Here is a 12542-nt window from a genome sequence, read left to right as displayed (position 1 = left end):
AATGACGATGCACTTTCATCCAGGTCAAGACTTGGAACTTAACCCTTAGTTGTTGATAGGAAACTCCTCATAAAGAAATTCTCATTTAGCTCCTGATCTTACTAACTCTTGACTACTTCCCCATCAGTTCTATTGCTGGCATATCTAGCATGCTTCAGGCCCGACTTCGGTGTCGAGTTGCATAGTTGATTCCTCAAAACTGAACTGACCGACTCTGCTTTGGAACTGACACAACTTGAGGAGTTGAGGTGTCGCTAACAAAGCTCTTGATGTGATGACACTGATGCCTTACTGTGGAACAACCCTCTGAGAGGTGCCCTGTCGTACATCTTCCATGGATGGTTGGACACTTTGCAAAAACTGCTCTTGAAAACCATAACCACTGTAGGTAGCATTTGTTACTCCTGGGATTGGTGGTGGGTTAGCTGTGCTGATATGCTGAGGACTTGGTGGCGTACTATCTGAGGTTGCGGGTGCTTCCTCTTTGAAAACAAACTGGCTTTGGCTCTGATCCTGATTCCAGCTTGCATCTAGGCTTGTACATGTTGTTGGAGACACTGTTGTTGCATCTGTTGCATCGGACTTTGCATCTCCCGCATCAATACATCCATCATCTAATCTTGGACACCAAATGTTGATCACGAGCAGGGTTCTTCTGGCACTGGGATACCTTGTAGCTTTCAACTGAACCATTGATTGGTGACTTTAATACACCGTCGTTGCTCTTCTCTCTAACACTGACTATCTTCTGCCAGGGCGGAAGAGAGGAGGAAGAGAGGGGTTGCTAAAGATAAGGTACTAAGCCACTTGCCTACTGATCTGTTGTGAGTAGATTTTTATTTTTCAAGTTGTTTAAGCAAGCAACCTAGTATGGTCGCATCCCCACCAGTGATGCAAACCATACCCCTACACACAAGCAAACAACACACGATCTAGAAGCTAACGAAACTACTCTTCTGGGACAGATTGGGTTTAGGTCATCTCCGGGAAAACTCCACTTGATCTTCGCGGAACGACGACTCTGGGCTGAACTTCTTGCTCCTGCTGCACGAAGCTTGAGGCTTGAATTGACTTCCGAACAGACATGAAGCTGACGGCTGGTCCTCTAGGTATGTCAACTAAAAGAATTGGAGAGACTGGGAGGAGAATTTTGAAAAACCGTTTGACAAAGAAATGCCGAAGGGCGAGAGGAGACAATTTGCAAATAGGGTTTTTAGAAAACTTGTCCTTAGGGTTTGACCATTTGGCTCAACCTACAGTCGAGTTGGCTCTGATACCACTTTGTCACGCCCAGAAATTTAGCCCAAATTTCCAGACTATTTTGTGTATTAAATCCCTGTCCAGGACCAGCCAGGGTACACAAAACGACAAGTAATAAACAGTTCCAAACGTAAATAAAGCGTAAAAATACTTACAGAAGAGGCACTTAGTCCTCACACCGAAACAAAAGCAGCAGCAGCGGAAAAAAAAAACGATCCTAGCGGGGCTTCAGCTCCACTCCACAGGCAAAACTCAACTGGGGTCTGAGCCTTGGTCTTCCAACTCCATCTTCAGCTCAGAAGCACTACACTTCTGAAAAGGGGGAATAATAGCAAGACTGAGTACAACCACCGTACTCAGCAAGCCACACCAACGATGCGGACGTGCAAAGGGATACAAGGACGGTTTGTGGCTATTTGCATAAAGGCAGTTGTAAAACATTTTATTTAGCAAACAGTAAAACTGTTGAGTAATTAAAGTAACATTAAATCTCCACTGATCAACGCTACACCACGTTGAACAGGCCCAACCAACCCACCTGGACTACAGTGCATTGGGTCGATTTATTAGGTGTGAGACTAATCACGGTGAATCTGGTCGATCGCCCATAACCGCGGGCACGGCTATTCGAATAGTTTTACTCTGGCCAGAGGTGCACAGCTGTACCCACAAGACACAACCCACCGACATGTCACCGCGTCATCATGTGCTCATGATGCACACGTCACCATGTCGAGTGATTGTGACGAGACCCTTCGCATAACCCTCCCCTAACCATCCACACCACGCTAAGGTTTCACCCCCACCCCTCAAAAGGCAGTGGGCGGTCCCCTCTTGCGCCGCGGTGAATCCGGCAGCTGGACAACCGGACACCCTGGCCGACCCAACTCCATCACGCCCACCCTCGCCACCGGTGCCTAGGAAAGGGTCGAGCTATACTTCAGATCAAGCAGTTACCCACTCCCGCTTGTGGTAAGCACTGTAAGTCTTCCAGGGTTTCCCGTGAACCGGTCCTTAATTGCCATGGGTGCGACTCACAAAACCATGCACCCACAGCCCACCATTCAGTCGCATTTTAGTTGGATAATTACGACCATAAAACATGGCCAGATGTCTCGAGCACGCGGCTCAACAAGATACTAGTATGTCTAATACTGCAATTATCCCATCGACTGAGCTAGTGGTAATTCAGCATGGCTAAGCATATAGTTCTAGCTAGGTCACATAAGTAACACGAGCTAGTCAATTTATCACCCAAGGTTGACAAAGGATAGATATCAAGTAAACATGGCACAAGCGAGCAGATAGGTAAACCCTGACCCCGTGTAATTAGCAAAACATGCATATTTATTTGCAAACAGTAAAACATTTGTAAATTAGGATCAACATGCTCAAGGGGAATGTGTGACTTGCCTTGCTTCTTCACTTTGATCTTCCGAACTCTTTTCCTTGCGACCGCGGACTTCCGAAACGACGGATTCTACACGCTGGCACGCAAAACGAGGAAAAACCCTAATAAAAACCAAGGAAACAGTACATAAAAACTAAACAAACATGTAGAGCTCAATTTTAGATGAATTTTGCAAGTTGAACGGCTCAATTCGGAGTTCGAATGAATTAGATATGAATTTTAGAAGGTTTTGAGCCATTTTAATGGATTTCTAGAATTATTACCGATTTATTGCGCAATTTAAATCAATTATGACGTCATCCGACGGGGGAGAGGTAGCGCCGGCAAGCGGGCCCCACCTGTCGGTGACTCACGGGTGGCGGGCGCACCGTGGACCGAGTCCACGCATGCGCTGGTCCGCGGGCGCACCACGTGGCAGACACGTGGCGGCCACGACGGACGGCTAGCGGAGGTGGCGCCGACGTGGCGCCACAGAGGCACCGACCCGGGCGGCACGGGAAGGCCACGTGGACGGCCCAGATCGCCCCGAAGGGGGATCGGGCGGCCACGGGCGAGCGGGAGCCGGCTCACCGGTCGGCCGGCCGGGAGCGACGGCGCACGGCCCGATGGTCGCCGGCGACGACCACCGGCGCGACGGCACGCGCGGGAGGCGGCGCAAAGAGGGAAAAGGGAGAGGAGATGGAGGGGGTCCTCACCGAGGGGCGCCGGCGACGGGACAACCATGGGGAGGCGACCGGCGGCGGAAAGGATGGCGGCGGCCGGCACGGGAGGCGACGGGAACGGCGTTCCGACGACGCCCGACCCTGGCGGAGCCGCGGCCGAGGGCCGGCAAGACCTGGGGAAATTATTGGAGCGGTTAGGGAGGGAAATAGGCGACCGGAGCGGCGAGAATACCACGCCGGAGAGGAATGGTGGGGCTCACCGGCGACCGAGAGATACCACGTTCCGGTGGGTTTCCGGCGATGAACAACGGTGACCGAGGTGCTGCACGGCGCTGCGAGGCGAGAGGTGAAGACGGAGCGACGCGGCGGCGGCTAAGGCGACGGTGGCACACGGCTGGAGGCGGCGTATGGTGGAGGTGGCTCGGGATGCACGGTGGAAGGGTGGTTGCGGTGGTGGAATGGGGAAACGGAGCGGAGGCCGGGGTAGAGCTTGGCACGGCGTTGCCGGCGGCGCAAGCGGCGAGGTGCGGCGACGACTAGCGCGGCGGCAGCGGCCGGCTGAAGGCGGTGTGTGGCGGTAGTGGCTCGGCCTCGCGATGGGAAGGTGGTTCCGGCGGTGGAGGAGGGAGATGGAGTGGATGCCGGGGTGCGGTGGGGTGGTGTGATGCTATAGGTGGTGGCGGCGCAGCGCGGCAGCGACGGGAGCGGCGGTGGCGGGCGGCTGGAGATCGCCGGCGAGCGGCGGCGATGGGGATCGGCGTGGAGAGCTCGGTAGAGGGCGTGGGAGACACGGGAAAACGGGGAAAGAGGAAGAGGAGGCCACGGGGATTGATTTTATAGCTCAAGGGGGCGAGGAGAGGGCCGGGGAGCGGCGGATTTCGAGGGGAAGTGGGGCGGCGTCATGGGGGAGAGAGAAACGCGGGAGGCGGCGATGTGGCCGGATTTTGCGGGGAGAGTGGGGGGGGGGGGAACCGGCGCGGACGGGGGCGGCGAGGTCCCACGGACAAGCGCGCGCGCGCGGGGTGGAGGAGGTGGGCGGAAACGGCGGCGACGTTGGACGGCTCGGGCGGCCATGGTGGTTGCTGGCCCGGGCTGGAGGTTGGGGGTGACCCCGACAGGTGGGGCCCACCTGTCGGCGGCTCGGGGAGAGGAGGGAGGATGAGGGAGGCGAAGCGGACTTGCGCGAAGGAGGGGGCAAGCCGGGCCGGCGGCCCAAAGAGAAGGGAGGAGGGGAAAAGGAGGGCGGCCGGGCCCGAGAGAATGGAGAGGGAGAAGATCTTGGGCCGAAAGCGGCCCAAAGACAAAGAGGGGAAATTTTATTTTTTTTCTTTTTATTTTAATTGATGCAATGATCTTTGTGCTATTAAAATTATTTCTCGAGCTCCGAAAATTCGCGGGAAATTTCAGAGAGTATTTTAGGGCACAAAGAATATTACAAAATATTCTCAGCCAATGATTTTTAAAGGAAATTTTTAATTCCCTCAATAATTCACTTGATTAAGTTGATTTAACTTTTATTTAATTTCTAGAAAATGCATTATTTAATGATTTTTAATCCCGAACGAAAATCGGGGCGTTACAACGCGTCCAGCGCATCTCCAAGCGCTACGTACTGGTGGAATGGACCCTCTATCGGCGCGCGGCTAACGGAGTCCTCCTGAAGTGCATTCCTCGGGAACAAGGCGTCGAGCTTCTTGGCGATATCCATGAAGGCGAGTGCGGAGCCCACTCCGCCTCACGCACCTTGGTTGGCAAGGCCTTTCGCCAGGGTTTCTATTGGCCGACGGCTCTCAACGATGCGGTTGACCTGGTCCGGCGGTGCAGGGCGTGCCAGTTCCACGCCAAGCAAACCCATCAGCCGGCCCAGGCCCTGCAGACCATACCACTTTCATGGCCGTTTGCTGTCTGGGGGCTCGATATCCTGGGTCCGTTTAGGCGGGCCCCGGGCGGGTTCGAGTATCTGTATGTCGCTGTCGACAAGTTCACTAAGTGGCCCGAGGCTTACCCGGTCATCAAGATCGATAAGCACTCCGCGCTTAAATTCATCAGGGGCATCACTGCTCAGTTTGGGGTGCCTAATCGTATCATTACGGATAACGGCACCCAGTTCACTAGTGAACTCTTCGGTGACTACTGCGAAGATATGGGCATCAAGCTCTGCTTCGCCTCTCCCGCCCACCCCAGAAGCAATGGCCAAGTGGAGCGCGCCAACGCAGAAATCCTCAAGGGCCTCAAAACCAAAACCTTCAACATCCTCAATAAGCACGGCGACTCGTGGATCGAGGAGTTGCCAGCGGTGCTCTGGGCGAACTGAACCACGCCAAGTCGAGCAACCGGGGAAACGCCTTTCTTCCTCGTCTGCGGCGCGGAGGCGGTTCTCCCATCCGAGCTCACCCTGAGGTCCCCTCGGGCCGCCATGTACTGCGAGGCTGATCAAGATCAGCTTCGCAGAGATGACCTCGACTACTTGGAAGAGCGAAGGCGGCGCGCGGCCCTCCGAGCCGCGCGCTACCAGCAGAGCCTGCGGCGCTACCATCAGCGCCACGTCCGGGCCCGATCACTCTGCGTCGACGACCTCGTCCTACGCTGCGTCCAAACGCGTGCTGGACTGAGCAAGCTCTCACCAATGTGGGAGGGTCCGTATCGAGTGATCGGCGTCCCCCGGCCGGGCTCCGTTCGGCTGGCCATGGGCGACGGCACAGAGCTGCCTAACCCGTGGAACATCGAACACCTTCGTCGCTTCTACCCCTAGCGGGGGTCGGGTGTTAGGTCTCGGGCTTGGGCCAACCCCGCACCCCCCCGGGCGTGCCGGGTTGGCCGGGGGCTACCACATGCATAAGCTTATATTTTTTCTCTTCCGTATTTCAATAAAAGCATTTTCGATTTCCTAAGGACTGTGTCTGTGCCATTGTTTCCTTTCGAAGAATCTTGGCTTGAATTAGCACGCTCGTGCTCGATCCTGCCCTCGGTGGCCTGGGCCGGCTAAAATCGCCAAAAGGGGCCCAGAACCGAGCCGTGCCCCGGGGCGTGGTGAACTCCGGGGGGTAATCGGCAAAGGCCCACAATCGGGTCATCCATAACCCTCGGTCACCACGTTCCCGGCCTGGCCAGTCTCGACACGTGGATCTCCCCAGGCACTAGCCCCGACCCGCGCCATTTGAGGCTGGGACCTGGGCACGAGCCCTTGTTCAAGCTAAGACACAGAAGGACCGTGGCACAGACCATCCTCGTCTCATACACACAACAAATAGAATTGACACAGAAATTTCCTCTTTATTTGATTGCAGATTAAATTAGTCTATACAAGAAAGGGGCCCGAAGGCCTCGGAAGAAGAAGAAAAAGCTATTTAAGATTGGCGGGGGCCTGGGGGCTCACTTCGACGTGCCCGGGCCGCAGGCCTCGTCGTCGCTGTCGTCCGCACCACCGTCACCGCCCTCCTCGTCGGAGTCGAGGGCGAACGCGAGCCGAGGGGCTGTACCCTCGAAGCTGTGGACGATGTGGTCGGCGGCGTCCCGGACCTACGCGCGCGCGCCGTCCTCGGTCCCGGGAGGGAACTCGTCCAGCGCTGCCCACGGGGAGAAGTCGGGGTCCCTGGCCTGGTAGCTTGCCAGTACGAGCTCCACTGCCCCCCGGGCGAGGTCTCTCGAGGATGACTTGATCGTCTCCTCGAGCTCCTCGGGGAGCCGCTGGAGGGTCCCGGCCATCTCTGAGAGGCGCTGGGCGAGGCCCCCCTAGTTGGCGGCGTACTTCGCGGTCCGCCCGCCCCAGAGGCCCGCCTGCCGCCCGGCGCGGTCTAGACGGGAGACGGCGTCCCGAAGCATGCCGGGCCCTACCTCGCCTGCCAAGCGGAGGGCCTCGACCTCCCCGGCGGACGAGTCCAGTGCGCCCTGCAGCTCGGCGATGGTGTGCTCGGCAGCTGCGAGACGGGCGACTAGGTCGCCGTCGCCCGCGGCCGCCCCGCCGCTGCGCGCCCTCGCGTCCAGCTCCTTTGCCCGCGCCTCGAGCTCAGCGGCCCGCTGATCCAGTGCGGCCCTCTCGGCGCGGGCGCCTTCCAGATTGCGGCGCGCCTGCTCCTCCCGCGCTGCCTCGCGGAGGGACAGGCTGTCCGCCAGCCTTTGCGCCGCGGCCTCGGCCTCCTCGAGGGCTCGCTCCAGCTCGGTGAGCGCATCCTCGCGGAGGCGGAGTGCGGACTCCTCTTCGGCACAGGCGGCCTCGTGCGCCGCCAGTGTTGCCTCCCGGATGGCGACGGCGGCCTCGCGGTCCGCCAGGTCCCTCTCCTTCGCGCGGGCGCGCTCTTCCAGCGCCGTGGCGCGAGCCTCAAGGGCCTCTTCGCGCCGCCGGGACGCCGCCTCGTTCTCCGCCGCCCGCCGTTCCCGGGCAGCGGCGGCGTCAAGGACCCCCCGGCAGGGTTTCAAAAACCGGCGGTAACCGCGCGGTTACCGCGGTTACCGCCCGTACCGCGGGGGTACGGTTACCCGTACCGCGCGGTACGGTTTGCCGAATTTCATCCGAATTCAAAAATTCAAAAAAAAAAAGAAAAAAAATCAAAAAAAATGGTAACGGTAGTGCTTGATTTGTAGTGTTTTATGGTGAAGAAATTTGTCGAAAAAGATCAATATTTATTCAAATTTGAGAGCAAAACGGATGAAAAACTTGAAAATTGGAAAAAGAAAAAAAAATGGGCCAGCCCGATACTGTGCACACGGCCCATTGAGGCCCAAACGAGGTGACCCTAACCCTAACCCCATCTCTACCGTCCCCCCGTGCGTTCCATCTCTCCTCTGTCTCTCCCTCTCTGTCCAACGCCCCGGCGACGCCAGCCGCGCCCCAGATCCGCCGCCACCGCGCCGGCGAGCGACGATACCGCGCGGTACGAGACGGTAACCTTCGACGCCAGCCCGCCCACGGTAAGTCCTCCGGTACCGCTCGGTATTGCGCGGTAACCGCGCGATTTGCTCGATTTATCGCGCGGTTTTAAGCGGTAGCCGTGGCTTTAGGGTTTAGCATCAGGGGGCTATAGGGCGCGGTAACCTCGGCATACCGAGCGGTAACCGCGTAGAAACCGTGGTTACCGCGAGCAAATCGCCGGTAAACCGTAGCTAGGAATTTTTGTAATTTTGATTTCGCAATGCAATTGTCTTGCTTGTTTGTTATCACTACAAATTATGAAACACTCAGATAAAAAGTAAAAGTAGTGGAATGGTAGTAAAATAAGTCCATAACAAAACGTAGCGTACAAGTGCGAGCGTAATTTGTAATTGAGTGTAATTTGGATTTCATATGCGACTATGTGTAAGTCTATGTGTAAGTCGAATTTTTATACGTATGGCATTAGTGAAATAGAAATGCGGCCTTGGTGATTTAATTTCTAATACTATACTTTTCGCGTATGTTACATACAGGGTGGATATGGCAGATAGTAGGGATCCAGTGTGGGAGCACGGGGAGAGCATGGCACCTGGATGGCGTTGTAAGTATTGTCATCAAAGAAAGGGCGGTGGTGGAGCAACTCGACTTAAAATTCATTTGGCTGGAAAAGGAAAAGGGGTTACGTATTGCAATTCAGTGCCTCCAGATGTTCGCGAATTCTTCAGGCGCGAATTGGACAGGATAAAAGATGCAGGTGATACTCGTCAGAGTGAGAGGGCAAGAAGGGTTGAAGCGGCTGGGGTCAACTATTATGACCTAACAGGTGATGCCGACGAGGAGGAACAAATGGAAGCAGCCATGGAAGCCTCACGGCAAGAGGCGAGTTTTAGGAGGGGTGTGGAGCAACGAGGTGGCACTTATGAGCATGGCGGTGGCAGTGGATCCGCTCAGTCCGAGGCACGGAAAGGAAGAAGCAACCCAATTGCCAGTTTGTTGCGAAGGGCTACATCTCACAGGGAGTCACCTTCTGTGAGAGATTACAATCTAGCATCTGCCAAGTCTCCTGTGCAGACACGCATCGATACAGGATTCTTCACAAAGAAGGGAAGGCAAGCTAGGGAGGCCATTGGTGAGTCCTGGGCAAGGTTCTTCTACACCTCGGGTATTCCTGCAAGAAATGCTGATAATCCATACTTTGTCAGCGCCGTTCGAGAAACATAGAAGTGGGGTAAGTATGCATTTCATATGAATTTACATTGTTCTAACCGTTCCAAGCATTAATTATTTGTATTTGTACATTGTAGGTGAAAACATACCTTCTCCAAGCGGTTCGGAGATTCATGGGAAGTACCTTGATGCTACGGAGAAGGACGTCAAGAAGCAATTCGACAGGTTCAAGCGTGATTGGAATGAGTACGGTGTTACTCTAATGTGTGATTCTTGGACAGGACCGACGGGTATGGCGGTCATCAACTTTTTGATATATTGCAATGGAATCATGTTTTTCCACAACTCCGTTGATGCCACCGGCCATAGCCAAGATGCTAACTTCGTACTGAAGGTAACTACGTTCCATTAACACTTTAGTCTCATTTGATAACATCAAGTGTAGTGTTTGAGGTCTTGTTTTATTTTGTGTTTGACCCATGCAGGAGATAAGAAAGGTGGTTCGCGAATTAGGCCCGCAACATGTCGTTCAGATTATCACAGACAATGGTTCTAACTACAAGAAGGCCTGCAGACTGTTGCGCCAAGAGTATCCAACAATTGTGTGGCAACCTTGTGTGGCGCACACAATTAACTTGATGCTTAAGGAGGTTGGAAAAATGCCGGACCATGAAAGTGTGATTGAGAGTGCAAGGAAAATTTGCAGATGGCTATACAACCATTCCAAGCTGCATGCCATGATGGTGTCTGCTATAGGTGGTGAACTGGTTAAGTGGAATGCTACACGGTTCGGCACAAACTACATGTTCCTTCAGAGCTTCCTTAGGAGGCGAGATCAGTTCATGCAGTGGATGGCTTCTTCTGGGTTCATGCAAAGCAAATTCAGTGGCACAATGGATGGCAGGTATGCGCACGCATGCCTATCTAGCATGTCTTGGTGGGAGAACTTACAGACCGTGGTCAACTCAGTCCAGCCGATGTACTCCTTCCTTCGATTTGCTGACGAGGACAAGAACCCCAATTTGAGTGAGGTTCTTCTGAGATATCAGTTGTTGAGAATGGAATATGACAGTCTCTTTGCGAGTGAAAGGGATAAATTCGAAGCATACATGGAAATTGTCAATAGGAGAATGCACGACCTCACCAATCAAACTCTAATCAATGCCAGTGAGTAACCGACATTACATAATGAAAAATTTGGTATTGTACGACTCTCATCGATCTTGTTTCATGATTTGTAGGTGCGGCATTAAACCCTATGACTCACTACCAATACTCTCCAAGTGCCAGCGTCTTCCAAGACCTCCGTCAGGCCTTTGAGTGGATGACGGACATCGATACAGCCGCCGCCGCTTTGCTTGAGGTTGAGATGTATCGCCGTAAGACTGGTGAATTTGGGAGGGCCCTTGCAAGAAAGATGGCAACTGATGGAAAAACTTCCCCTGGTATGTCTTTAATCATTTGCACATGGATTATGTCTTCATGCTTCTACACGTATTCAGTGATGTAAATTGACATGAAAATTGGCATGTGCAGCACAATGGTGGTCTATGTTTGCCTCAGACACGCCGAATTTGAAGAGGCTTGCGTTGCGCATGGTTGGTCAATGTTGCTCTTCAAGTGGATGTGAACGGAACTGGAGCACATTCGCATTCGTGCATACCAAGGTCCGTAATAAACTTACCCACAACAAGCTCAACAAACTAGTTTATGTGAACTACAACCTTCGCCTACGAATTCAGCAAGCAAATGCCCAAGTTAGGAAGGAGGACGACGATCCCCTTCAGAGACTATTGGACCTATCATTCTATGAAAGTAACAATCAGATTAAAAAATGGATGGATAATGCTCGGTCCAATGCCAACCCAGAACTAGATGAAGACTCAACTGAAAGTGATGCTCCCGTGCCTAGTCCACTTGTAGCCAACCTAGTGGACTTGACTGACCTGCGCAGAACCACGGGAGCTTCTACTATTGCAGAGTGGGCTGATGTGAATATAGCTGACACTCATATTGGAAAAAGGAAGACTCGACAGCCACCAAAAAAACCTACATCCAAAAGAGCTAAGGGCACAGGTCCACAGTCTCGCAATGTTGATAGCGATGAAGAGACCGAAGATAGCCCAGACTACCAAGAGTCCAATGATAGTAGCTCAAGAACTGATACAGATGATGGAGACGATGGTGGTGAAGGAGGAGAAGGAACCACTGAAGTGCCTTCTGGGGGTCACCACAGCCCTATCCAATTCACTGGTGCAATGTGCTTCATTTTCTATTTAGACCTTTACCATGCATTTCACTATTGATTAATTTTCTTCTTACAATTTCATTTGCAGGTGAGGCCGACTTCACTCACGCGACTCAGGACCGTGATCACGGTGCTCCAAGCTCTCAACGAACTACCGTTTCACCGAGTGACCAACAACAACGACAACATCTTGACATACCACAGGATAGCTACAGCTCATTCAGTGCCTCTAGCATTGAAAGTGGCTATCCAAGGTATGCGTATAATCGTCCCCAACCTTCTGATTATCCCCCTCCTACATGGGTGTACGAGTGGCAAGAGCCCCAGTGGTACGCTCAATTGTATGCTCAATGGCAAACAACAGCATCATGGACAGGTCAAAGTTGGGAGGAATACAAGGCAGGGTTGCTACAGTCGCATGGATTGATGCTCATGTCCACAGAGGAGTACAACATGGCATATAATCAGTGGAACTTATAGCTGGCTCTATGTTGGTACGTCCTTCTCTATTTCCTTTCATCGTCCAACAAAACTTCTATTTGCATATTGCTTTTCATATGAACTATCATATTGTGGATGTTATATTGTGGACTATATTGTGAACTCTATATTGTCGACTGTATTCATTTCACTTGTGAACTCTATATTGTGGACGTCTTGACATGTGAACATGTGGACACCTTGTGCGATATCTTCAGATTGTTGATTGTTGTTGTCGAAATATTATGTTATGAATTGTTCAATTGATTTTAAGTCCGTAATATAGCAAAGATCATGCCAAAATTTTTAATTTTATACCTACATGTATTGTTCAATTGATTTCAAGTTCGTAATATAGAAAATATCATGCCAAAATTTTTTAATTATTATCCCAAAATTCTATAAATTTTTAGGTGTTTCTTCTATTTTTTTAAATTTTTTTTA

The 12542-nt window shown here is 52.8% G+C and overlaps 1 protein-coding gene and 1 long non-coding RNA gene across 2 annotated transcripts; one reads left to right on the top strand and one right to left on the bottom strand.

The window, feature by feature from the left end:
• Positions 1-2587: 2587 nt before the first annotated feature.
• On the bottom strand, positions 2588-4283 carry LOC136351335 (uncharacterized). Its single transcript, XR_010734346.1, has 3 exons — positions 3594-4283; positions 3367-3506; positions 2588-2747 (listed from the first exon to the last, which is right to left on the bottom strand). It is a non-coding gene; the product is annotated as an uncharacterized lncRNA (long non-coding RNA).
• Positions 4284-9029: 4746 nt separating this feature from the next.
• Positions 9030-12098, top strand: LOC107281927 (uncharacterized). The gene is made up of 8 exons (XM_015793763.1): positions 9030-9191; positions 9275-9365; positions 9508-9764; positions 9856-10537; positions 10612-10815; positions 10907-11583; positions 11707-11872; positions 11983-12098. The coding sequence occupies exons 1-8, from the start codon at positions 9030-9032 to the stop codon at positions 12096-12098; spliced, it is 2355 nt and encodes a 784-aa protein (XP_015649249.1).
• Positions 12099-12542: the final 444 nt, after the last annotated feature.

Source organism: Oryza sativa, chromosome 8, assembly GCF_034140825.1.
Source record: "Oryza sativa Japonica Group chromosome 8, ASM3414082v1".
Classification (NCBI taxonomy): Eukaryota; Viridiplantae; Streptophyta; class Magnoliopsida; order Poales; family Poaceae; genus Oryza; species Oryza sativa.
The sequence above is the reverse complement of the archived record's forward strand: the minus strand, read 5'-3'. Positions and strand labels throughout refer to the sequence as shown.